This window comes from Mustela lutreola, chromosome 13 (assembly GCF_030435805.1).
Source record: "Mustela lutreola isolate mMusLut2 chromosome 13, mMusLut2.pri, whole genome shotgun sequence".
Classification (NCBI taxonomy): domain Eukaryota; kingdom Metazoa; phylum Chordata; class Mammalia; order Carnivora; family Mustelidae; genus Mustela; species Mustela lutreola.
Window position 1 is genome coordinate 4,085,667 of NC_081302.1, and position 27,957 is coordinate 4,113,623.

A 27,957-nucleotide genomic window follows, 5' to 3' on the forward strand; every position below is an offset into this window, starting at 1 on the left:
ATCCTTTGAACCGAACGCCTTCTACTTAGACTATTCCTAAATGGTCTCACCCACTGTAACAGCTTTACTAAAATAATTAACATGCACCACTACTCACCCATTTAAAGGTGCAATTCAAAGATTTGCAGCATTTTTGTATAGTTCAGATACAGATAGATAATAACCTATTTTAGAATATTTCCACTACCCCCAGAAGAAACTCTTTAATTCCCCTCAGTACCCCCTTTTGGACAGACATTAGTCTCCTTCTCGACTCAACCGAGCTGCCTCGTTGGACACTGCTAATGACTGGAAACACAGAGTACGGTTGAACCGTCAACAAGGGGATTAGGCCTGCTGACCCGCCACCGAGTTGAACATTCATGTATAACTTTTGACTCCCCCAAAACGTAACTACCAATAGCTTACTGTTGACCAAAAGATAACCGTCAATTAATATATATTTTGTAGGTTATCTTATTATATACTATATTCTTACAATAAAACTAGAGGAAGAAAATCCTTAGAGAAAATACATATACAGTATTATACTGTGTTTACATTTTTAAAAAATCCATGTTCATTTAAACAGTTTAAACAGTTTAAACCTGTATTGTTAACAGTACATCATCTCCTGTGACTCAATTCTTTCACTTTGCATGTTTTCAAGGTTCCTTCATGTCGTAACATCTAAAAGTACTTCCTTTTTATTGTAGCATAACGGTAATTTCACTGTAGGGATACATCACATTTTTTTAATTTAATTATCACTTAATGGATATTTGGACAGGTTCCCCTTTTTTTGCTATTATGAATAATGCTTCAGTGAACAATCACGTACAATCAAGTTTTTGTGTGAACACGTATTTTCAATCCTCTCAGATATATCCCAGGATGGAAACCCTGGGTCATAGGTTAACTCCCTCTTTAACATTATGTAAACTGCTACACTGGTTTCCAAAGTGTCTCCTCCATTTTACATTCCCACAAGCAATGTGAGTGTCCACAGTTTCTCCACATTCTTTTTTTTTTTTTTTAAAGATTTTATTCATTTATTTGACAGAGAGAGATCACGAGCAGGCAGAGAGGCAGGCAGAGAGAGAGAGAGACAGGAGGAAGCAGGCTCCCGCCGAGCAGAGAGCCCGATGCGGGACTCGATCCCAGGACCCCGAGATCATGACCTGAGCCGAAGGCAGCGGCCCAACCCACTGAGCCACCCAGGCGCCCAGTTTCTCCACATTCTTGCAGACACTTGCTGTCACCATCTTTGATTATGTCCATCCCAGTGGGTGTGAAGTACTGTCCTATCGTTGTTTTGATTCACATCTCCCTCACCCCTAATGACACTCAACATCTTTTAATGTGCTTATTGGCCACCTGTATTCTTCTTCAGAGAACGTTTTCTCATCTTTTGTCCATTTTAAAATGAGATTGTCTTTATATATTTTTTTATATCATTGCATATGCTAGAGACAAGTCCCTTATCAGATTTGTGATGTCTACATATTTTCTATCACTATCAATATGCGTGTTGTTTTTTTTCATTTTCTTGATAATGTTCCTTGAAGCACAGTTAAAAAAAAAACAAAACTTTTTTTATCAAACTCAATTTCTCTGTTTGTTTGTTTTTTTTCTTTTTTTCTTTTGCTACTTGTGTTTTGATGTCATCCCTGAGAAACCATTACCTAATCCAAGGTCACAAAGATTATGGCTATGTTTTCCTCTAGATTTTTTCCATTTTGAGTTACTATATGGTGTGTGTAGGAATCCAAATTATTCATCTGCATGTGGATATCCAGTCTATACATCCATTTGTTAAAATGATTGTCCTCTCAAGAATCTTGGTACTTGTGTCAAAAATCAGTTTTGGGGGAAATACACAATCCAACCCAAAACACTATCTTATTTGGATTATTTATTAATAGTGCATTGATATAAAATTGATTTTTCCACTTGATCTTGAATCCTGGAACCTTGCTAAACTCATTTATTAGTTCTGATTTTTGTTGGATTCCTTAGGATTTTCTACATAGAAATCATTTCATCAATAGTTTCACTTCTTCCTTTTCGACCTGCCGGATTTTTATTTTATTTTCTTACCTAATTCGTCTGCATAAAACCTCTGGTATAATGTTGAATAGAAGTGGCATGAATATATACCCTTGTTTTGTTCCTGATCTTAAGGAGGAAGGCTTTCAGTCTTTTACCTTTAAGTATGATGCTAACCACAAGTATTTTGTAAATGCTCACTACGGGCGTAGGCTTCCTTCTATTCCTAGTTTGTTGAGTGATTCTCATCAAGATGGTGTGTTGAATATTGTCAAATGCTTTCTTCTGTTCCTATAGCTTTATGGACTAAACTGTGTCCTCCAGAAATACCTACATTGAACCCCTGACCCCCAGTGTGACTGTATTTGGAGACATGGCCTTTAAAAGGATAAAGCTAATGGAGAACCTCGGTGGCCCAGTGGGTTAAGTGTCCGACTCCTGATTTCAGCTCGGGTCATAATCTCAGGGTTGTAAGGTTAAGCCCTGTGTCGGGCTCTGTGCAGGGCATGGAGCCTGCTTAAGATTCTCTCTCTCCCTCTCCCTCTGGCCCTTCCCAACACTCTCCCTCTTATGAGGAAAAAAAAAAAAATCCTTAAAGGAATAAAATAAATAAGGTCGTAATCATGGTACTCTATCTTGATAACTGGTGTCCTCATAAGAAAGAAGAGGAAGAGATCTCTCTCCATATACTCATAGAAGAAAGGCCACATGGAGACACATCAAGACGGAGGCCATCTACAAGCCAGTAAGACAGCTCTTACCAGAAACCAAATTTACTGGCTTCTTGATCATGAACCTCTAGCCTGTGAGAAAGTACATCTCTGTTGTTTAAACCACAAGTCTGCATTCTGTTATGGCAGCCCAAGCAGACTAATATATATGTGTGTGTGTGTGTGTAGTGTATTACATTAATTCAGATTTTTTTTTTTTAAGGATTTTATTGATTTATTTGGCAGAGAGAAAGCACAAGCAGGCACAGTGGCAGGCAGAAAGGGAGAAGCAGGCTTCCCAGTGAGCAGGGAGCTTGACGCAGGGCTTGAGCCCAGGACTCTGGGATCATGATCTGAACCGAAGGCAGACACTTAACCAACTGAGCCACCCAGGTGGCTTAATTCAGATTTTAAACTGAATGGTTTAAATGGTTTAATTCAGATTTTAAACTAACCTTGCATTCTTGTGACAAAGTTCACTTGGTTGTGATCCATAATTCTCTCATATTTTGCTAGATCCAGTTTGCTAGTATTTTATTTTGCACCTATATTCATAAGATGCTTTGTCCGTAAATGATGCTGGGATACGTGGGATCTGAGGCTCCGGTAATCCACTTTGTTGATTTCCTGGTTTTAATGTTTGCGTTATGAGGATGTGCGCAGGAGAACCTGCTCAGCAAAAACACATGAAAATATTCAGAGATCAGGGGGCATCAGCTTGGAGATGAACTTGCAAATGTTTCATTAAAAATTCTTCCACTGTACCTTCAACTTCTTCTGTAGATCTGTGATTGTGAACGGCGACAACAGAATGAAAGGGCGGGCGGAGGATCAAGGAAGGGGGAACGCGGGCCTGACAGACGGACGCCGCCCGAGGACGGAGGGGTTCGGGAGGAGGGGGTTCGACACGGCGCCGGGGGCTCTTTAGTTCTGAGGAAAGTAAATTAAGAAAAGAAAAAAAACAGGAGGGCTATTTTCTGTGCTACGTGATGAGGGTGTGCTTTTCTCGCGCGTCAGGATCATTCCTCCTTTGCATTTTCCCAAAGCTCAGTAGGCGATAAGAACACACTTTGCCAAAGTGACCTTCGTATGAACTCTTCCTCATCAGACTTGCCCTCGGCCTTTCTACTCCAGTTCTCCTCATAATAAATAAAAATTAAAGGGCAATGAGTTACTCATGAATATATTTTCTTACATTTTAGGCTCTAAGCAACAATTATTCTAATAAGGGAAACAAATTATATATTAGAATGCAAACGGTTTATATTTTAGATTAGCTCGGCCTTAGAAAATGGAAGACAAGTAATTAAGGTATGCAAAATACATACAGCAAATACGAGGTCAAACTGAGCAAAACTAGCCTTCACAGGACAGTTCTATTAAGATCTGCAGGAAGACTGCCGAGAACCTACAATTCTTCAAGAGTGTAGGAGTTGCTTAAATCACCCCTCAAGACAGCCTGCATTTTCTTTCTTTCTTTTTTTTTAAAAGATTTTATTTATTTATTTGACAGACAGAGATCACAAGTAGGCAGAGAGGCAGGCAGAGAGAGAGATAGAGGGAAGCAGGCTCCCTGCTGAGCAGAGAGCCCCATGCAGGACTCGATTCCAGGACCCCGAGATCATGACCTGAGCCGAAGGCAGAGGCTTAACCCACTGAGCCACCCAGGCGCCCAAGCCTGCATTTTCTTTAAAAAAGTATAAAACATCATTAGCCATCTATCCCAACTACCTGGTATTCTAGTTAATGAAGTATGTCACTTCGTTTCAACAGAAACACTTTCTGTGTTTCGGGCATGAAAACATCACTTGCACGTGGCTATGACCTTCGTACTCATCCTAACTTCACTACCTAGCTTAACTTCGGAGTGCACGCTGCAGCCTTTACAAGCTTTTGAGAGGACACACGGATACAGAGGCTCCTGAAAGTTCTGGGGGCCTCTGCTCTCACAGATAGTGTCTCTGGAATGCAATGTACTGATATATATTTTCCATCGATATCATCATATATTGGAGTATTTGCTATACCCAAGGGATATTTTTTGCTCATTTGGTATTTACTGAATTCCAGCTGTGTGCCCAAGCCAATGAGGAGAGATGAGAAGAACTGTGCCCATCTTCACCAAGTTTAGTCTGCTTGATGTTTGTGGGTCTGTAATTCACATTAACGAGGAAAATGCTGGAAGCCCAAATAACAGATAATGGTGAAATACAGTACAAGACTAGAAGGGATTTTAACAATACTACAACAGTTGTCATTCAACTTCAGGTCTGCTTTAAGTGAGAATGACAACTGTTTACCAACTGCTCCAGAGATGCTGAACTTGCCCCTGGGCTCTCCCCTAACTCAGTCCATCCTGTGTTCAGAGGCCTGCCTGCAGGATGGCTACAGAGGAGCCTGGAACTCCTAAAACATATGTCCTGGAATTAAGGCCACAAAAAATACCAATATGCCACATTAAATGCATACCTTATTTTTTTTTTAAGTGGCTATAGGGATCATGATAGATTTTTTAAAAAGTGAATTACAAGTACATGATTAAAAATAAATGGAAGATAACAAAACTGGGACATAATCTCTATCACCCAGAAGAGAGATCCCGTGACAAGGGGTCCTGTGGCCTTCCGCTGGTGTGCCTGCTAACACTGCAGTCCTGTATCAGCTCTATTTACGGCCAGGCTTAGTGATCACGTCTGATCTCTGTTCCATACCCTCCTTCTGTGCGGTCTCTTTTTAAGTGTGTTTTCATCTCTGCCTCTTTCCTCTGCTCAGCTGAAGTTAGATCCTGCAAGTGTCACATGTCCTGCATAATCGCTCCCCTGCCCACCTCTGAAGGGTGATCTAATCACACAGGCAGCTTCTGATGTTTCTACGTTGATGACGGGCTAGGGAGTGTGTGTGTGCGTGTGTGTGTGTGTGTGTGTGTGTGTGTTTACCTTCACTTGTTGCTATTCTAAATCTAAACCTTTAAGAAATATACAATGTTACATTAATTGCCTTTGTGCATCTTCTTTGTTCTTAGAGAAGGAAAAGCGTGGACCAATTTCAGTGAGCACACGCCACATGGAAAACACACTCAGCACTACAAGGTGCTTAGCACGGTGCTAGGCACTATGTCAGACAGAGAGAAATCGCATGCAGGCTGCCGCACCTTGATTTACTGCGAAGCCAAGACATACAAACAGGAAACGAGACAGTGTGTTTAAAAAAGAACCGAATTGAATATAATCAACTACCAAACTACAAAAGGCAGTGAGTGCCATAATCTTCAGAAAGAGGAGACACTGTTCCTAAAGCTACCATGGATTTGGGTGATGGGTGTGGGAGCTCAGCAAGGTGAGAGGACATTGGATGTACAGGTTGACGCACAGGGCATAAGTGCGTAGTAGAGAAACGAGTTTGATTCACGAAAGAGTAGCCACTTTTTAGAAGGTTAAGATCACCTTGTAAAGGACCCTACAGACCAAGAAGTCTGACTCTGATCTAATGAGAAATGCAGTCACGAAGTGCCCTTTGATAGGGAAAGGTGTGGAGCTGTTTTTGCAAGTTAAAACAGGACAAAGACCAAGGAGTGAGATCAGCCAAGTCAGAAACCAGTTCACTGTTTAGTGATCAAGAATTAAATGTCAAACAGGAGTCAGAACAATACTTAGTATGTCACAATCATTCAGGAAAAGTGCTAGCTGTTATAAAGTAATGTCAGGGACCCGTGTGGCGGGACTAGGGAAATACACCGGGAGATCGGTGTCACAGCATCTGTGGCGCAACCTGGAGACTGACGTCCCTATTTCTTTTGAGTTTGCTTATCTATCAAGGGCTGAAAGAGAGAATGAGAAGTCTTAGTAAGGTTAACCTCTAGATCTTCCACAGAAACACAAATAAATGCTCTGGGAAAATGTGGCTTATTGTGTAACATTCCTAATTTTTGATCTATGGCCCATTGTTTGGAAGTGTTCCTAACGAGTAAATCACTCGAGATTGTCTCAAAGCTTTGCTGTGGGAATTCCGTGATCATTAACGCGCCCTACATGCAGGTCTTACACTTGTAGGTGTTTAGAAAATGTCTTTCCCTCCTTTTTTGTTAATAAGGTGACTGTTCTATTCTTTAACTGGATCCAACTGCCCATGACTTTCAGCAGGTCACGGGATGTAAAGTGAGAGTTGGGAAATAGGACTGTGAAGGTATCTTTTTTGAAAATAAAAACGAGTAGTTCTTAGTTTTTTAAACTACTTTCTTGGGCGCCTGGGTAGCTCAGTCGTTCAGCGTCTGCCTTCGGCTCAGGTCATGATCCCAGGGTCCTGGGATCGAGCCCCGTATCGGGCGCTCTGCTCAGCGGGAAGCCTGCTTCCCCTCTCTCAATGCTTGTGTTCCCTCTCTCACTGTGTCTTTCTCTGTCAAATAAAAATAAAAAATCTTTAAAAAAAAAAAAAACAAAACAAAAAACAAACTACTTTCTCTTCGGATTCAGGTCAGCAGTCTTTGAGGAAAGTACACGGGAGATCGCCTCTCCCACCACATCTGCAGTGGAACGGTGGCCTCCGATAAGGGATCTCCTCACCCTGACTCATAGGGGCCGTTTAAAATGGTCTGTCACACATTTCGTTATCATCCAACTGGTTCTGACACTACTGGAGCGTGTGAGTTTCTTGTCAGAGAAACCAAGATACAGACTCTGCAAGACTGAACACGCATCAGGCCATCTTACATCGTCCTACACCCCCAACCCCATAGTAACGGAGGAAAAAGGACCAGAATCCCGTGAGAAAGCACTTTGTGAGATCTGAAGGCAATAGGACTATCAGTAGTTAAAATGTATTCATTCCCAGATTCATTTAACTCATCAAATGCTTTGGGGCCTATTCAATCACCAGCGGTTCCTATAGAGAAAATATTCACGGGGCATCTGGGAGGCTCGGCCGGTGAAACGTCTTCCTTCGTCTCAGGTCCTGATCCCAGGGTGCTGGGACTGAGCCCCACAAGGGGCCCCTTGCTCCGCTCAAAGCCTGCTTCTCCCTCTGCCTCTGCCCTTTCCCCTGCTTGTGCTCTCGGTCTCTGACTCTCTCAAATAAATAAAATCTTTAAAAAAAAACTGAGAAAAAGAAAACCTTTGAAAAAAAAGAAAATATTTACTATGAGCCTACATGAAATGTCTTCTGTGGGAAGATAATACGAAGAGAATATAAATCTCACTTCTACTTATCAACCATACCATTACAACAATAAAAATTCATTAATTTCATTATGCATTCAGAAATTTTATTTAACCCTTAGGAAACCTTAATGTCCTACTATATAATTTAGGCTAATAGAAAACTGGGGGAAAAAAAAAGACTGAATACAAACTATCTTAAGACATTAATCAAACTTTTAATGTTATCAATTTATTGCATATGTCAGTACAGAAAAATAGAAAGTATATTCTAAATGAAATTTATTGTAAAAAAAAAAAACAAATGTAAATGTTTGCTTGCCATGGCCAGCACATCGTGTACGATAACATTCAAATCTGAGTCATAAAATTGTATTACTGCTTCAAATAAAATATGGCAAATAACAAAAATATGATTTACATCATGAAACTGGGTTAACTTATTTTATCCTGGATATACTTGAATAAGTCAAAAACAACTTGACTTTCCAGTATTCACTGTACTGACGGAAACTGTCATAAATGATGTTGAACACCACACACTCATCCCCGTTACATTGTGTGCATATGGCACTTTTTGTAAAAAAGTGTCTCTTATACGTAGTCCTATTTTTAAACTACATTTTTAGATACAAAATATAAATGGAGGTATATTTGTGCCTTTTGGCAAAAATGTGTTGACTGTCGTTAGGATGAATGCATTCATTTTGCTATATAAATGAATATATTATTTCTGATTAGCTTAGATGATGTGCATATATGGTAATATAAATAAACAGAAGTGCTCTTCATTTTCTACCCTACTGATTTAAAAAATAGATGTCTGTGCTCTGTCATTTCCAACTTTACCTGAGTGATATGAAAATACATAAATTTAAGTGGATAATCTGAAAGCATTATAACGAATATTTCTCACAGTTTTTTTTTTTTTTCTCTTCATTATTTTGTCAAACGTAATAGGAAAAACGGAGAAGGGGAGGTCAGTGCAAGAGTTCAGTATATCTCAATCATGATCTAATTTTAAAAGTGACTTCTGTGACATCCTAGGTAGAAGTTTACCTTATTTTTTCCCAACCTTAAGGAAGAAAGGGACTTAATGCTAAAAACTGTCCTTAAACTGAGATTGTGAGAATATTTATATAAAGCTGAACGTGTCCTTCATTCTGTAATTTGACCAAACAAACCTATTTCCACCTCAAACTAAATCTTACAAAAATAAAAGATGAATATAAAAAAGCATCCGGTGGTATGAATTTTCAACACAAGAATGTAACTGACATATCACCAAAGCTGGAATTTGGGTAATCACCAAGTATCCACAGCTCATCATGAAAAAAATAAGCTAAGTTGCCCAGTAAAAAGAAAACTGAAAATACCATTTCAGTAAAAATATCAATTTTACAAAGTTATTTGCAACATCAGGTGCTCCAGTCAGTTTCTTGGTTAGAGACGCTTTGCATACAAATGTATTGTTTTGCACCATGAGGTATCCTTTTTGCCGACCTATTCAGTTAATCGTTTCCTGGACCTACACTCAAGAACCAGATCACGTTCCCTTTCCAGCTAGTTCTATTCATTTAGTATCTTTTATCTCTCGCCTGTCACAAATTTCTTCTCCCCATCTTTTGCAAATCCTTTTTAGTATTTTTTGCCATTCACCCCTCTCCCAACAATCCCTTTTAAAATCATGAATTTTGATCTAAATACAATTTGTATTTTGCCGTATTTAAAATCATCCTAGGATTTCCAAAACTATAGCAGCTTAATAACTTAAAATTCATTCCTCATCTCTTAGAGCCGCTCTTCCAAAACGAGCCAGAAATTAATACACAAGGCAGAAACACCTCTATTCCCACTAAGACATGGGTCCAAATGAAGGAGTGACCCATGAAGAAGTCACATCTGATTAAGACTAACTGTTTTGGCCACAAGATTCGATACGTTTTGAAAAAATGATGCCAGGGGATTCATGGGCCCCCTCTCCCCATCTAAGGACATCTCAAATACAGAAGCCAGGAAGGAAAGATGTACTACAACCCGGAACACACTCTTCCCTCTGCCGCAGGAAGAAATGCCCCTTAATCCCAAGGGAATGAAAGTGGGGGTGGACACAAGTACTTTAGGACTTTTGAAATCCTAGCTTTAGGGAAAACAAAAACAAATATTTATAAACCCTAAAAAAGGAAACAAACAACCAAAAGCAGCATAAGAACAAATCACTGGTGAAGAAAAAGCTTTTATACTTCATCAGCATAATATTTACAACTGAAGTCCAAAAGCCCCTCCCCAAGCAGGAGACGGAGCCATCACAGGAACACACAGAGTGCTCTGCAAGCTTCCGAGAATGATACACATCTCGGATGTGCCACGTGAGCTCACGTCTAAGGACACTACATTTGTTGTATTAACTCTTTTCTTTTTAATACGTTACTATTTAGGATAATCATTCTACATAGCAATGACTGACAAGATGAAAAGTATCCTTTAATCGTGGTGAATTTATACATAAAAATACACCTTCCACGATATGGATTACCAACTTTTAGAAAAGCATGACTTTCTAACAGTAATTTATAGAAAAACAGCATCCTTTAGCAATCACAGTTGCTAGAATGTATTTTTTTCTGAATACTGACATAAAGTGAATAAGAATGCTATTTGGCAAAGTATTTCTAGCCCTATCTCCATGGAAAGATTTTATAATTAAGGTCAAGAACGTTGACCCATTATTTCTCTGCTCTAGCTACTTGCACAAAGCCAATAAATATAGCTGAAATATTCAAAATATGGTATGCTAAAGCTGACGTAACGTAATGGACAGAGCTCAATTACACCTAATTTTTGAGGACGACTTGAAACAACTTAGCACAATAATACCTCATAGCTTATATTTTTTAAGGTAAATCCTGCAAGTTTAAAGGGGCTCTTTTTTTTAAGTAAGATTTTTCTTACTCTTCTATATGTCTAAATGCTATTTCTCACTTATAGCCACTTAATTGTTAGATCTGGTAGTAGGTTCTGTAAGAAAAAGTTCTATAGTTCCTTCACTCCCACATTCCTACATGTAGGAGAGAAATAAATAAGACTTCCTGACACTGTCGTTCAATGCTATCGTAACAACTGGAACATTAAACCAAAGAACAGCTTTTTTGCTTTTGTTTTTGTAACTTTTATTTTCAGAAAGTCCAATAAATGATACCTTGACTTTAGTGGGCTAGATATACCTAGATACTGGACTTAAAAAAATCAAATGTGGGAATTTCTGTAAAATAGTATGTACAATCATGTAATGTAAGACTTGCTAATTTAATTCTTAAACAAGTTCTAATTGTCATTATGACTGCTATTAGTGGTTTAGCTGTAGACGTACAAAATTGACAGAAGCTAAAATTCTCTTTGCCACCAAAATTACAAATGTTAAAAAGTTCAAATATGCACATCAAAGCTGCAGTAAAATTCTAAATTTCTATTTTTACATGCCATGATCCAGACTGTACCTAACAAAACACGGTACATTTATATTGAAAAAATGGGGTCCCATTTATTTGTAAGAAAAAGCTGGATCTCAGCATTCACCAGAGCAAAAGTCAATGGCAACCTGCACACAGGCCTCAATTTCACTTCTTGCCAAGAACAAAATAGAGTTTACATAAAAATAGATATGACCCAGGTTACCATATACATTGGTATATGACCGGTAGTATTTACATTAAAAACATTGCATTGCATAATTCAAGGAATAAAATACCATCATGCATTTCATTTTAACTGGTAAGGGGAAGAATGCAGTTAACAGACTACGTTTGCTTACCATGATTGTCCCGGTATTTACTAAAGGCAGAATACTCAAAGGTTTCTCGCTTACGACTCTCCTTCCGCACCCCGCCATTAACCCGAGTGTCACACAGGGCACACCACGTAGGCAACAAGAAACTTTTGAATACAATATGCTATTACACTGGCATATTAAACTAAAGGTATGGGTACATAACCACATTGAAAGGTTGGATGAAAATGTATGAAAGAATCCCAAGAATTCTAGTTCTTCAAATGTAAAAAACTATTTGGATCATCTCAGAGGAGCACTGAAGTCCATTCAAAGTTTAATGTCACTCTTCAGACAAGTACAGACATAACACACTTCTAGGAAGGAACATTCTTTATCATTCTGCACAAATTAAAATACAGTGCATGAATCAAAAGAAACAACATTAGATGATTGTTACGTTAGAGGAAGTTTTTGCCATTTCTTCCGGAGAATGACTTTTGAGGACTTCTCTGATGAACTGTTCGAGGGCAGGAAAGTAGCCCTGGCATTGCCACGTGTCGTTGTGAGTCCCGTCAGGAAAAATGGCCAATCTCTTAGTCCGAGACGGGGACAGCTCATAGAGTTGCTTCATCATCACTGGCGGAATTAACTGGTCAGAGAGTCCAGAGATGAAAAGAGAAGGCATTCTGCACTGAGAGATTTTTCTGTAGGACAAGAATTTATTTTTGTAGCACCACAAAGGAAGGTAACGCATCGGAAAGAAGGAAAATAAAGTGCTGGCCATATGCGGTATGCTTAGAAACGTGTTCTCTACCATAATGGCTGAAATCCTGTGTGAATTTTCAGAGGCCAAGTGAATAGCCACGGCTCCTCCCAAGGAACGGCCGAAAAGGAAAATTTTTGTCTTGTCAAGGTCAGGTCTAGTCATCACATAGTCCAGGACGGCCTCGGAGTCCAAGCAGAGTCCGTCCTCGCTGGCTTCTCCTTCACTCTTCCCATAGCCTCGGTAATCAACAAGCAAAAGATTGACTTTGAGGTTCACCAACATAAGCAACGCATTCGGTAACCTGTGACCTATGTTGCCTGCATTTCCATGGAAATAAATTATAGTTGGGGAATAGGGCGAATTGTCTCCAGTGTATCTTATCAAAATAAGATTCAGACGCACTCCATCTTTGGTTCTGATGAAAATGTTTTCATGGGGAATCCCAGTGGGCATGGGAACATAAAGGCGTGAAGAAGATGGCTGTTCTGGAAAATAAAGCAATACATCCTGGAATTTATATAGAATACCTGCTATTGATACGAATATTAACAAAAGTAAGATAATGCCCCCGTACAGATGAAAAGTCACGATCAAAGGTAAAAGAGAAATACGGCAAAGAGCCCAAGACCAGGAAGCCAAGGCTATTAGCCATCTTTCAACAAAGTTCCACAGCATCCAGGACTTTTCCATGGCCACTCTCCGTAAGTATCCTAGAGAGAGAGAGAGAGAGAATCAGTAATTCGACATACGTTATTTAAAAAGTCAGATTCACGATTTAATAAATTATGCTACTGGAGACTCCTCAAAGGGCCCACCCACTGCTGTCCGGATTCCCCTGCTGCTTCTGTCCCCTCAGTCTCCTCTCTCCTGCCACTGCTGTATTTATGAAACACAGAGTTATCAAATGATACTCCTCTTTTAAAAAAGTGCTTAATTACTGCCTGGTACTTTCATTAAGGCATTCTCCTTGATTTGACAGAAGAATCGGTTGAGGCCATGTTCCCAAATTTGTATATGAGGGAAGGGAGGCTCGGGGGCGTAAGTCAACAGCTGTGCTCCCAGCTTCTCAGGCAGAAGAGGCCAGAGGCCAACCAGCAGGATTCCAAAGCTCCTTGTGTGCCCACCAGTGAGCCAGGTAGGCTGAGAAAAAAAATTTCTTTGTACTGACGTCTGACATGTAACACTGTATTATTTTCAGGTGTACAAAATAAGAGTATTTATATATTTTGGGAAATGATCACGACAGTAAGTAGCTAACATCTGTCACCACACACAACTGGAAATTTTTTTTTCCCCCTGTGATGAGAACTTCTAAGATCTACTCTCTTAAAACTTCCAAATAAGCAATACAGTATTAATGATAATTGTCAAACAGTGTATTGTATCCCCATGTCTATTTATTTTACAACTGGAAGTTTGTACATTCACCCAATTCATCCATCCCTGACTCTGGCAACCAACAATCTGTTCTCCGTATCTGTTAAACTTGGGGCTTGGGGGTTCTGTTTTGTTTTGGGTGTGGGAGAGGGGTTAGTTTTTGCAGTTTGTTTTTTTCTGGTCTTTCTCTGACTTAGCTCAGGAAGCACAATGCTCTCAGGTCCATCCATTTTGTCACAACTGGAAGACTTCCTTCTTTTTTATTTTCCTTGTCTGTATGTATCACATTTTCTTTACCCATCCATCCATCCACCAACAGGACTCTTAGGTTGTTTCCATATCTTTGCTGTTGTAAGTAATGTTGCAATAAACATGTGGGTCCACATATCTTTTTGAGTCAGTGGTTTTGGATAAATAGCCAGAAGCAGAATTGCCAGATCATATGGTAGTTGTATTTTTAATTTTTTGAAGAACCGCCATATTATCTTTCATAGTGGCTGCACCGTTTACATTCCCACCAAAAGGGCACAAGGGTTTCCATTTCTCCATATCATTGCCAACATTTATTTCTCGTCTTTTTGGTAACAGCCATTCTGACAGATAACGAGAGGATAACTCACTGTGGTTTTTGATTTGTATTTCCCTGATAATTAGTGATGCTCAACATCTTTTCATATACCTATTGGCCATCTGTATGTCTTCTTTGGAAAAATGTCTATTCAGATCTTCTGTCCATTTCATACTCATACTGTTTGCTTTGCTGCTACTGAGTTGTGTAAATTCTTTATATACTTTGGGGACTAACCCCTTATCAGATATATAATTTGCAAATATATTCTCTCATTCAGTAGGCTGTCTTTTCATTTTGTTGGGCAGAAGCTTTTTAGTTTGATGCAGGCTCACTTACTTATTTTGTGCTTTTGCTGCCCCTGCTTTTGATGTCACAGATCCAAAAATCTTTGCCGAGACAGATGTCAGAGGCTTATGGCCAGGTTTTTCTCTAGGAGTTTTATGGTTTCAGGTCTTAAAAGTCCTCAATCCTTTTTGAGTTAATTTTTGTTTATGGTCAAAGATAGGGTCCAGTTTCATTCTTCTGCATGTGGACATCCAGTTTTCCAGCACCATTTGTTAAAGAAACTGACCTTTCCCCCACTGAATATTTTCTTCTTAAAAAAATACTAAATTCTCTTTTACTCACTAATAAAACTACCATAAAGAGGTTATTATTGAATCTAATGTTAGTGACTGATTTTTTAAAATTTTACTGTATTCCATAAGCTAATAAATGTGACATTTTCATTCACTGAATTAAACACTAAAAAAAAAAAAATCATAAAACCAAGTTAAATTGGATTGGCTATAAAGATGAGTTAGATGACTTAACAAATTTGATTTTTACCATTATCTCACCAAACACTACTTTACACTACTTCGCTAAACACAGACTTTCAAATTTGAGTTCTTATCCAAATGACTGTGAATGTACACCGACAACAGGACATTTTTCTGAAGTTTCTCTGAAATCAACACTGCCACCCAGTTGTAGCAAGTTTTATTACAATGAGCTCCGTGGTAAGCCAGAGAAAAGCAGGTATGTGAGGTAAAAGAAAAATTCAAGCTTAACTATTGTAGAAGCAGCAATCCCTGAGCAGCAGATATCAAGAACTGGTTAAAAACCAGATTGAAAGTGGTTGCATTATAGCAGCCAAATAATCCAATTACATTCAATCTGACAACTTTTTGCAGATCAGTAATCAATCAATGCCTTTACAACCTATAACAGCAATTTATCTACAGCGCTCAGATCAGTCAGAGCTATTCTATATTCCTTCAACACAGCGGATACGTCTCAACAAACACATCTGGCCCACTTAAACTTTTCATTATAAGTGATACCAATGATTGTCATTTGTACCCAACAGGTGTACTGGAGAAATGCAAAAACACACCAGCATTAACTTTTTACATCAAAATAAAACTTTTGTGTGTGTGTAATGATTAGGATTAACAGGGTTTGAGATAAAAAAACAAACATATTAGAGCATTGCACTATTTGGAAAATAAGATACCATTTAAGAAATTTCTTTGTGAACAATTTTTCTATCTTTTTCATGGTTAGAGCCAATCATTTATGACAGTTATCAGAGAGAGGAGTAACTCAAAGTACCATTTATTTGGAGATTTAGTAGGAAAAATACACAGTAAAATTTCATCCACTTAAATTCTGCTCTACCGGGCGCCTGGGTGGCTCAGTGGGTTAAGCCGCTGCCTTCGGCTCAGGTCATGATCTCAGAGTCCTGGGATCGAGTCCCGCATCGGGCTCTCTGCTCAGCGGAGAGCCTGCTTCCCTCTCTCTCTGCCTGCCTCTCCATCTACTTGTGATTTCTGTCAAATAAATAAATAAAATCTTAAAAAAAAAAAATCTGCTCTACCATGTATTTCCTGAATAATCTTATGTTTATCACTTATTTCCAATCTAAATTTCTTTTTCAGTAGAATGAGAATTTTTAAAATGCCTATATATAAGGCCGGTCAGCATTACCAAATGAAACTAATTTAAAAAGCATTTACAAATGCTATAGAAATATGTTAACTGTATTTGCTTTTGTGACTCGTATTTCTAGCTGTACTACTATGTTCCTAAGCATGTTCTACTCAAATTAGCATCAATATCTGAATGTACCAAGCAAATCTAGAAATTTGATAAGGGCCCCTATATCCTGGATAATCAAGAATTGACCAATTTTCAAATTAAACAAAAACTACCGCACTATCTCATATATATAAATAAATAAAAAACATAGAAAAAAGAGTTACAATTTTCAATTATTCAAACTTAGAAAAATTATCCTTTTAAAGCAGGCTCTGTAATATCTAATTTCAACATAAAATATTGAACTTAAATCTATAAGCCTAAGAACTATCTTTCTCTTTTTCACTACTCTATTCCCTACTGGGTAGTACACCACTTTACATATATTCAAGACTAAAATATTTTTTGAATGAACAATCTAGTAATATACCTTATTACTGGATTGTTTCAGTAACTTATTAGACTTCTGAGGAAACATAACTGTATTCTGAGCACTGGACATATATATATTTAAGACGGGACATCAGAAAGATGGCATATTTGAGTTTACTTATGGTTAGAAATAAGAGGAATTAAATTTGCAGTTTTCCACAAAGCAGTCCTGAAAAGTCACCTTAACTAAATGACTTTGTGATAAACAACATAAACTTATATTCTTAAACCGTGGAAGACAGAATCGAAGTCAGTCCATTTGGAGGAATATCAAATGGAAATCAACTTTAAGGACAGGTGAATAAAAACTGCTCTGAAGTGTGTATGCTGTCTCTTTTTTTTTTTTTTTTTTAAAGATTTTATTTATTTGACAGAGAGAGAGCGAGCACACACTTCTATGATCTTAAGAATTGAGGCAAGCAAGCCTAATATATGGAAGGACTTTTTAAATTTCCTAAATGTATTAAAACTATCGGCAAAATACAATTACTAGAGCCATCTGCTGGCATGTAAAAACAACTTCGTGTAGACCCAGACGTTATGAAAGGCAATGAAAATGAACAGTGCCTCTAATACAGTCCACTTCACAGATCATACAGCTAGTGATACACAAGTTTTCCACGTATTTTGTCAATAACTTAGTGTGAGTAAAGGGTTAACAAAACCTCTTCTCCAGCATGAAAAAATGACCTCTGGTTAACCTTCTAGTACTGTTTCCCTAGAAACCTCATGAAGGTGGGATGCCAGCTTTTTCAAAGCAACATTTTGTGTGGTAAACTTGACCCCTAGTGGTGAGCTACACCTGGATTGAGCAAACACTGAGTAGGGCTACACATGTCCCGTAGGAATCAAAAAGAAAGCCTTCTCTCCGTGGGGACTGGACTTGGAACTGGTGTGCTCTTTGCACCTGGATGCGATGCCCTGGTGCTGTTACAGAAGATACTCTCTCCCACGGAGCAGGAAGCCGCTAAGTCAGGGTGGCACGTGCTCCCGCCCATGTCACCTTTCCTCTAACCTTAGCTATTACTGGGGAACAATGCACCTGATGCTGACGTGCTGCGTTTGTATCCTCTATCTTTCAAAAAGGGGAAAGACAGGTATGGCCTCTCAGGTCTTGAGCGTGAATATCCAGTTGAACCCAAGACCACTGCTGCCGGTCATGGACAATAAACAAGGCGACTGTACATTTTATGGGGGCATCTATGGGGCAAAACATTTATGAAATGTGATGCTAAATTTACGAAATGTGTTGCCAAAAGAGATGCATTATCTGCCAGGTTCTTCTGTATGCTCAAATGCATTTGCTGATATCACCTTCGTATACTGAACAACCAAGAAAGATGATGAGATTATATATGCAAAGTTAAACCAAAGTTTATACGAACTAGAAGGGTTGCTGAGAGGGAAAGAGCATCAGACCTACAGATAACAGAAACTCAGTCAACCAGTATCTTCTCATCTTCCATGCTTCTACATTATTATGTTTTAACCTTATGCCCATATTTAAATATCTGACTTATTCCCATTTCTCAGTTCTGCTCTTGCTACGCTATCACACAAGGTCTCACATGTCAAATGTCTCTCAAATTCGTCTACCTGTGGCTTTAACCACTCCAAAAACTCTCTACTTAGTGTCTAAGAACCTGGTGCATGAACCTTCACCACGATCTCTCATAAAAAGTAAACCTCACACCACCTCACACCAGTCAGAATGGCTAAAATTGTCAGGAAAGGACAGATGCTAGCGAGGATGCGGAGCACTGTCAGTGGGAATGCAAACTGATGCAACCACTCTAGAAAACAGCATGGAGGTTCTTCAAAAAGTTGAAAATAGAGCTACCCTACGACCTGGCAATTGACCCTAAAGATACAAATGTAGTGATCTGAAGGGGCACGTGCACCCAAAGGGTCATAGCAGCAATGTCCACAATAGCCAAACTATAGAAAGAATCTAGATGTCCATCAGCAGATGAATGGATAAAGATGTGGTGTATACAGTGGAATACTATGTAGGCATCAAAAGAATGCAATCTTGCCATCTGCAACGACATGGATGGAACTAGAGGGTATTATGCTGAGCAAAATAAGTCAGTCAGAGAAAGACAATTATCATATGATCTCCCTGATAAGAAGGATTTGAGAGGCAACATGGGGGGTTTGGTGGGTAAGGAAGGAAAAATGAAACAAGACGGTATCGGGAGGGAGACAAATCATCAGAGACTCTTAATCTCACAAAACAAACTGAGGGTTGCTGGGGAGGTGGGTAGGGAGAGGGTGGTTGGGTTATGGACATTGGGGAGGGTATGTGCTATGGTGAGTGCTGTGAAGTGTATAAACCTGGCGATTCACAGACCTGTACCCTTGGGGCTAAGAATACATTATATGTTAATAAAAAATAAAAAATTTAAAAAAAAGTAAACCTCATTTACTAATAAATCCAATGGATTTTTCTCAATTCACACTGCAACACCACAATCCTCAGCAGCACTAGACACTGACTCCTCCTTGGCTTCCAGTATACCCAAATCCCAGTGTTCCTCCCTCTGCTACACCCCTTAAAGTCGGAATCTTCCCAGGTCCTGTCCATTTATCTACTTCCCCTCCCTCAGCGATCTCATTCTCTCTCATGGCTCAAACTATCACACTTGTGTATAACTTACTTCAATTCTCTGTGTCTACTGCATCTCCAATCTCAATTTATCTATTCCCTGAGTATCTGATGCTCACTGACACCTCAAACGTATCTACAAACAGCCACATCCTTTCTCCTCCCCTCACATTTTGTATGTTTTATTGTCAATTACTAAAAACAAACAAACAAACAAACAAAAAAACACATGGTGTGCAAACAAATAACTTTTTTAAAAAACACAGGTGAAATCCTGGAGTTCAATATATAATAACGTGTAAACTAAAATTTAATTAATGTGTGACAGTTTCAAAAAATGAGCACATCATTAGAACATGCACAGGTCTTAACTTTGAATGAAAAAAGTCAACATTAAAAATAATCTCGTGCTTTTTATTTAGATGAAGTGATCAGAGTCATCAAACGGATATTACTACGCACTTCTCAAGAAATGATCTATTGAGGGGCGCCTGGGTGGCTCAGTCGATGAAGTGGCCAACTCTTGATTTTTTTTTTTTTTTAAGATTTTATTTATTTATTTGACAGACAGAGATCACAAGTAGGCAGAGAGGCAGGCAGGGAGAGAGAGGAGGAAGCAGGCTCCCCAACTCTTGATTTTGATGCCGGGTCAGGAGACCGAGCCCCAAGTCAGGCTCCCAGCTCAGCAGGGAGTCTGCTTCTCTCCCTCTCCCTCCGCCTCCGCCTCCGACCCTGCTGGTCTCTCCCTCCGCCTCCGCCCCTGCAGGAGCTCGCTCTCCCTTGCTCGCTCTCTCTCAAATAAAAATCTTTAAAAAAAAAATCTGTTAGAAGCACTACTAATTTTTATTATAATGTTTAGATAAAGTAGATACGATCATTTTCCTTTTAAAAGAACAGTTTTGAAGTACCAGCCACATCCTGATGTACTACAGAAGCACTTTAATCAGGAACAGAAGCCCCAGACCTGGGATGATCCCCTGGAGAATGTATGGTCCTCATTAACTTGTTTTATTCACCTTTAGTGCTCCATGTGCTTCAGGTTTGTAAATGTTAGACCGTCGTGAGTACACAGTCACCAATTTAAGACTAAAAATAAAAACGATCTGAAGCCGTGAAGCTGTCAGAACCATCACGTTGGCTGCAGCGTGAGCGGGTATAAGTCACGGAGCCGGTGACAGGAGCGCTCACCTGACCTCCATTAGTCACCTCAGGCGCCCCCTCGTTTATATGCACTTGGGAGAACTGCAAATGGTTCCATTTTATTTAAATAAATATTGTCTAAGTTGATGCTCAAAAAAAAAAAAAAAAAAAAAAAAAAGAGAGAGAGAGACCAGTACCAAAGTAACGCCCCTGGTCAATGACACGAGTCCTCAGAACACAAGCACAAACCCCCGTAGAGGTTCTCAAAGCCAGCCCAGGCCCCTGGAGCGGACCCAGAGTTGGTTTCCCAGGCCCAGCAGATTCCAGGGCATCCTACCTGCTACTTAAAGATGAAAGACAACGCCACAAATACATGCAGATCCTACCTCATGTGACTCTCAAGTGACTCACGATCTACTCAGGGGCACACGTCACAGCACATGTCTAACATACACCGATCTAATCACAGAGGACACGAAGACAATCAAAGATCACAACTGCCCTTAAATACAGCAACTATGTGTCCTTTACAACAGAATTTGAGTAATCTCTACATTTCAGCATGCTTGGTTACTTACAGAAACCAAGTGGAGATTTACGCAAACTTTTAAAAACAGGACAAAGCACAACTCCACGTTTAAGGATTTCTCTTACTTGCCATCAAATGGCTATCTATGCCACTTATTTTTATTACTGAGCACAATTGTTCTCAGGAACTAGAAGTATTCAAGCATAATCTAAGTAAATACTTGGCAATCAGTGTCCAGGAAATCAGAGCAGTCGAAGTGGATGATCTTTAAGGTCCTTATTAGGCCTCAGACCTTTCTACGCCAGTGGCTGCACTGCACAGTCCTAAGGGCCACAAGACCCTTCTGAGGTATCTTCAAGATCCATGTTATAATGGCACTAAGACACGATTTGCCTTTTCACTGCGGCATTAACTGTAGGAAACCACTGCGGGAGAACGGCAGCCGCCTGAGCAACAACGAAGGCAGCGCCACCCAGAGGCAAGAGCCTGGGAGAGCCTTTCTTTATCCCCACGAACTCCAGGAAAGGAGCCAAAAGTCAGTTTTACTTAAGAATGTCACTGAAAAAGTCGTAAAAATTATTAATTTACTTATATCATAGCCAATAAGTATACATCTTTAACATTTTGTGTGATGAATGTGTGACAAAATGGAGAGGACACAAAAAACCCTAGGGCCCTGCACTGAAATTCAGAGTCGAGAGCTGAACTAGCTGCTTTTTTTAGGTGACAACAATTTTACTTAAAAAGACCACTGACAAACTATGGCTATTCAGACTTCGGTGCCTGCAGACATGTTATGGAAAACGAATGTGAAGTTGCCAATAGCCTCCCATGACTTCAGAGGCTTTCCGGCTGGCACCACGGTAATGATGGTACCAGCAAATGCAATTTGATAACCTTTTCGATTACCAACATTTGAAAGAATCTGCCCAACACAGCAAACAAGTATGTTCCAAATGAGCAATGAATGCTGTCACATCAAGCAGAAGTAACAGTCCATTATAAGACAAACCTATGGATTTTAATGTAACAAAGACAAAAGTTCTTTGATCCAAGTTTCAGATTCCACAATGTAACCAGCCCTTAAGAAACTACTACCTGTTGGGCGCCTGGGTGGCTCAGTGGGTTAAGCTGCTGCCTTCGGCTCAGGTCACAATCTCAGGGTCCTGGGATCGAGTCCCGCATCGGGCTCTCTGCTCAGCAGGGAGCCTGCTTCCTCCTCTCTCTCTGCCTACTTGTGATCTCTCTCTGTCAAATAAATAAATAAAATCTTTAAAAAAAAAAAGAAAAGAAAAGAAAAAAGAAACTACTACCTGTTGAGTATCGGACCAATATCAAAGAACATCTGTAATACTCTTCTCTTTACAAGTTTTGTGTGAACCTGATTTGCTTCACACAGTTCACCTAAAACAACCTATCTTCGGAGAATAAATACAGAAACATGATAATATACCTTCTGCTAAGCAGACATTAAAGATATTTACAGAAATGTAAAACAATGCCATACTCCTCAAAACAGCTGCTCTCGACAAAAAATATATTAACACGTAATGAACTTTTTACTGCCATTTTAAAATGTTATATACGTTAAAAACTCCCAACTTTAATTTCTAACACAGTAAATATCTCTCTCTAGAGTACACATATAAAGAAACACTTCGGCATCCTTGATAATTCTTTACAATGTAAAGAGGTTCTGAGACCAGAAAGTTTGAAAACCACTGTTTCGGAGAGTCTAACTATACAACCTTACTGTCTTTTTCCTCCAGAAACTTGACTCCTTCAGATTAAGAATGAGGTACTATAGGGGAGAACTAGATAACTAGATAACTATCATCCTAAATACCTCAGAAATCTACTTGAAGACTGACAGAATAAACTCCACAACGAAGGGAGAGCAGGGGCCACATCGAAGTGGATTCCTACAGTTGGGACTTCCAAGAACTAGGGGAATAAAGTGGGGCAAGAGCACTTCCTTGGCTCGTTCCGGTCTTAGGTGAAAAGCATTCAGTCTTTCATCACTGAGTAGGATGTTACTTGTAAGTTTAATATAGTATGGCCTTCATTATGTTGAAATAGATCCCTCATACCCACTCTGTGGACAGTTTTTATCATGAAATCAGATGTCCAATTTTTTCAGAAGGTATTTCTGAATGCTGAAATGATCTTATGATTTTTATCCTTCACTTTGTTAATGTGTTGCATCATGCTGACTGAGAATAATGAACTATTTTTGCATCCCCTGAAAAAAAAAATCCCTGACACTAATATAACACTGTATGTTAACTCTACTGGAATTAAATAAAAACATAAAATAAAACCAGAACCTTCCCCCCCAAAAGAACAATGTACTACAGTAATTTAAATATTTTGTGTCTTATAATATAGACAGGTTGCTAAAACTTGCTAGATTCTGGAAGAGAAATATCTTTAATAAAAACACCTAGCATTCTTTAGGTTCCCAAGGATCATAAACTAGAAGACAGATGGCAAACTCTGGAGGGAGAACTTTCTGCCTAGGCAAAAGTTCTATGTCACTCCAGGCGAGGCTTGTACCCAGTGACTCTTGCTTCACACATTCTCAGATCACTAGCCAAGTTCACATTTAACCCACTGATCCACGCAGGTGCCCCGCAAGTCCACATTTAAATATGGCAACTCATTCTGAATGGGTATTCCCACATATCACTTTTTTACCTTGGGTCTTGGTTCCCATATTTGGAGAAGGGAGCTCTTACCTGAATAATCCGTAAGATCTCACAAATTCTATTTTATGGGTGACAGAGAAAAAGTAAAGGTAGAGTTGGAAAATAAGCACTAGATTATAAATAGTCTTTGTTAACTAGTACAGTAGAAGGTTGGAGGGCCCAGTTATATGACTTTAATGAGTAACTGAAAAGTTAGTGAGCGAGCTAAGTATGCACCAAGATTAAAAATGAGTCTCTAGAAATCTCCAATGTGCACAGACACAGTGATTTTATATTTCAATTAGGGTTTGTGAGGTATTTTATTCATCATACATTTTTAGTCTCCTTCCCAGACCACTACTGTCAAAGTCACATATTTTTAAAGCACACAGAGTTAAAGTTGTAGAAAATGACTTTGGCGGAGCAACCTTCACATAAAACACAGCATGCTTTAGGAGTACGTGATTACTGAGAGGGGAGAAAGAAGAGTCAGGAATATACAGGGAACTACCATGAGTTTTCATGAACTCTGAAATGTCTTGTTTTTGCTTTACTTAATGGAACTCGGGTTAGTCTCTCCAATAAAAAGTAATGACACAATGGCAAGTGCTACATTAAAGATTAATTTCAAGTCTAGAGTAACAAGCACCATCAACTTTTTCCTTGCCAAGAGATATTATCACTTCCCTCTGAAGTCTGTAATCTATTCAGATCAGTTCTCTATCCAGCTATATTTTATCCCCAAATCATAAAGAAAACTTAAATAAATCAAGAACTAAAACTTAAATTATGGGAATGAATACATTTTAATTATCACTGCCTCAATAGCAGAGTAGATCAGACAAATATGTTATTCTTTCAATCGTACTTAAAATCATATTTTAATAAAAGTTGGAATTCTCATACAAAAAAGTAAATGCTAACTATCTTGATTATTTTAATTGCGAGTGCTTACATTGTATTATACAGTGTGTAGTGATTTACTGATTCTGCCAACAGTCCAAGATCTTTGAAAAGTACAGAAGATGTTTACCAGTCCGTGAAAGAGAAATTCCCCCTGACACTGACTGAAGGGTCACCAATTACACACATGCCATGGAGAAAGTCCTCAATCATGAATGTACTATTATTTTTAAAGGCCCCTAAGTCTATCTCAAACTGGTAATTTTGGGAACAGCTTGTTTAAAAATAAAAACTCATCATTTGTTAACAAGCATACCTCCAAGTGACAGAACGGGTTCACGTGAAGGCCGGAAACCACAGACATCAAATCCATGTGTCATTGTTAACGGCCAGATCACAAGGGACAGGAGGGTCCCAGGCTGCTCATCAGCTACTCTGAGGGAATTCAGTTTCCAATCACATTTCAAGTACCACAGCACTCGGGTTCAACCCTCCTACATCAACGTATCTCCTTCTCTGCTAAGCAGGGAGAAGCGAAGAAACCATGGCAGCCGCACAGCGGACGTGGAAACACAAGCAGCTATCAGTGTGCGGGAGACACCACACAATGAATTATCTACTTCCCTAATGGGTACCCACATGTCATCAATAATGAAAAAGGGGGTATTAATAGTCCTCGGGGACAAATGAACAACAACGACCTACAGAAATGCTGGATAGGAACCGAATCGTTCAGAGCGCGCTCCGAACTGGGATTTAAACCCGCCTGAGCAGAAACCTCAGACACATGTACCAACAGCCACACGGAGAGCATGTGTGTGCTTCGGCTTTACTTGTAACATGAGAGACTTGGCAAATACAGTCAACTCTGACAGAACAAAGATGACAGATTATTGTCACTATGCAAGCCAATCACAGTTTGTTCTGAGATTATAAATAGCTACAAGGAAGAAAATTGTTTAAAAAGATTCACAAAGGCTAAAAATGCAAATAGTAATGTTAAATTAAGACTGATAACGAACTTCAAAACACTTCCAACTTATGAAGCGGGTACAGTTCTAGCCACTTTATATTAACTAGATGGATGAAACTTAAAAATTATTTTCTTCTAATGATTCTCAGGCTACCTCATTAATGCATTTAGTTCAAGCGCTAGAAATACACCTCTGCAACTTTAGAACGTACTGCTGTAGGAGTTAAGACATATTAGAAAAGGTAACAAAATATAACAATTCATTATGAAGTGTATCATTTGAGGGAAAATCATCTTAATTAGAAGAATTAGAAAAACTAGAAACTCTTTTGGTCTCAATTTAAGAAGGGCATCTATGGGCCTCAGGCCTTCCTGGGGTGATTAAACAAGAACTAGAAAGATTTTAGAATCTGAGTTATCACTGAGTCCTAAATGAGTGAAAGACAGAGACACAGGAGTAGATTCCCCTGAGATGAGAAACAAGAGACGGGCGATCATAGGAAAACCTATCTCTAAGTGATACTGTTAACCCAGAACAACTTGGTTCCTAAATGCTGTCACTCAGAGGGCAAAGGGGCTGGAGGTGTGTCTGAGAAGGCATGTGGGCCCCAGGATGGGGAGGTAGGGCACCATCTCAGATCAACGACCAATGGGCGGCAGTGCCACGCAGTGGAAAGAGACGTTTTCCAGCTTGGTCTGTTATTACCTGGGTGACTTTCGTCTACTCACTTAGCTTCTCTAAATGCATGTTTCCGCACAGATAAGGGCGAGATGAAACGTGTAATTGAAACACTGCTGGGATCAATGTAATAGGTAGTGTGTTATTGCAGCTGCTTCTACAAAACAAAATTTAAAGTGATTTATGATCCACCAGAGCAGGGTGAGTGAAAGTTAAGCACAGCTACAGGTCCTGCTAGACTTGCATTAAATAATGGGTACGACTCACCGGAGAATACCTGAGTCCTTGCGCACAGGAAATAACTCGGGCAATGCCCTACTTGTTCTGTCAAAACCCAGCTCGGGTAGCAGCTCCTTCAGAAAGCCTTCCCTGGCCCTGGCCCTGGCCCTGGCCCGGGGCGCCCGCCCCACGCTCTGCGCCCGCACGCGGACGGGGGCACTGGCTGCCGCAGCAGGGCCGGGCACCGGTCTCGCACCGGCGGGCCGTCCGCGAGGCCGGGGCGGCACCCACTGGGTCCCACGCTCTCGGCAGACCGTGCCGGGCGCGCAGCGAGGCTGCACAGGTACCGAACGGAGCAGCCGGGGGTCCGGGTCGGCCCCGGGGAGAGGACAGCGCCCGGGAACAGCCAACGGCTCCTTCCTGAAACGAAATCGGACTTTCCCGCAGAAAACGCGACGCGTGTGAGCGCGCACACACACAAGTACGACCCCGAGCGGGACGAAGCCGGGAGGGGCTCCGCGCGGACCCAACCCCGAGCTCGCCGCCCGTCCGCTCTCGCGGGTCTCACTCCGCGACCGGCCCCCGGCAAAGCTCCGTCGAGCGGCCGCAGAGCCAGCGGGGCTGCGGGGTCAGGACACCGGGGCAGGCACAGCACGGATGCGTTTTGCACAATAAGAAACGCCGCGGGGAGCCGCAGCACGACGGGCTCCGGCCGCGCCGGGTGCGCTCGCGCGGCTTCCCCGACGCCCCAAACTTGCCCGCGTGCACCCGCGGGTCCCCGCGCCCCAGCAGCCGGCGACCTTCCGGCGCGCGGCGCCTCGGGGCGGGGGAGGCCGGGGTGGGGGCGGGGCGCCGCGGTCCCCCAGTACCGGTCCCGGGGCGCCGCTGGGAGCGCCGCGGCGCGGGTTCGGACACCGGCTCCGGGGCCGGTCGCCGCACGGCACCCGGGGCCGTCGGTCACGGCGCGCCCGCGGCCCCGCTGCGCCTCCGTCCGGGCCCCTCGCCCGGCCCCGTCCGCGTCGCGCAGCCCCGGGGAGGCCCCGCCGGCCGCCCCCCGCGACCCTGCCCCGGCGGGAGCGCCCCGGGCCCGGCGGCCGCGCCCCGCACTTACTTAGACCCGCTCGCAGGCTGCGCAGTCGGCCGCGGACTCGGAACCCGGCGCCGCGCAGCAGCGTCCCCCCGCGCGGCTTCCGTCGCTCCTCATCGTCCTCCGCCAGCCGCGGGGCCGCCGCCGTCGCCACGGTCGAGCCCGGAGCGCTTGCGGCGCCGCTCTCGGCTCCTCCACTTCCGGCCCACGCTCGGTGTCGCCGGCAAATGTCCCCGCCGGCTCCCACATCACCTGCTCTCCTCTCCGCCTTCCTCCCCCGAGTGGGAACCCGACCCGCCCTCCCGGG

General features: G+C 41.0%; 1 protein-coding gene across 2 annotated transcripts; it reads right to left on the reverse strand.

The window, feature by feature from the left end:
- Positions 1–8,086: 8,086 nt before the first annotated feature.
- On the reverse strand, positions 8,087–27,943 carry ABHD13 (abhydrolase domain containing 13). 2 transcript variants are annotated; one of them, XM_059143712.1, is made up of 3 exons: positions 27,675–27,943; positions 22,201–22,350; positions 8,087–13,133 (listed from the first exon to the last, which is right to left on the reverse strand). In XM_059143712.1, the coding sequence occupies exon 3, from the start codon at positions 13,111–13,113 to the stop codon at positions 12,100–12,102; it is 1,014 nt and encodes a 337-aa protein (XP_058999695.1). In that variant the 5' UTR covers positions 13,114–13,133; positions 22,201–22,350; positions 27,675–27,943; the 3' UTR covers positions 8,087–12,099. The 2 variants fall into 2 exon arrangements, with proteins under 2 accessions (XP_058999695.1, XP_058999694.1); XM_059143711.1 differs by lacking the exon at positions 22,201–22,350.
- Between the last annotated feature and the right edge of the window lie 14 nt (positions 27,944–27,957).

Coding starts and splice junctions, on each gene's coding strand:
- ABHD13 (XM_059143711.1), bottom strand. CDS start 13,113: ATGGAAAAGTCCTGGATGCTGTGGAACTTTGTTGAAAGATGGCTAATA.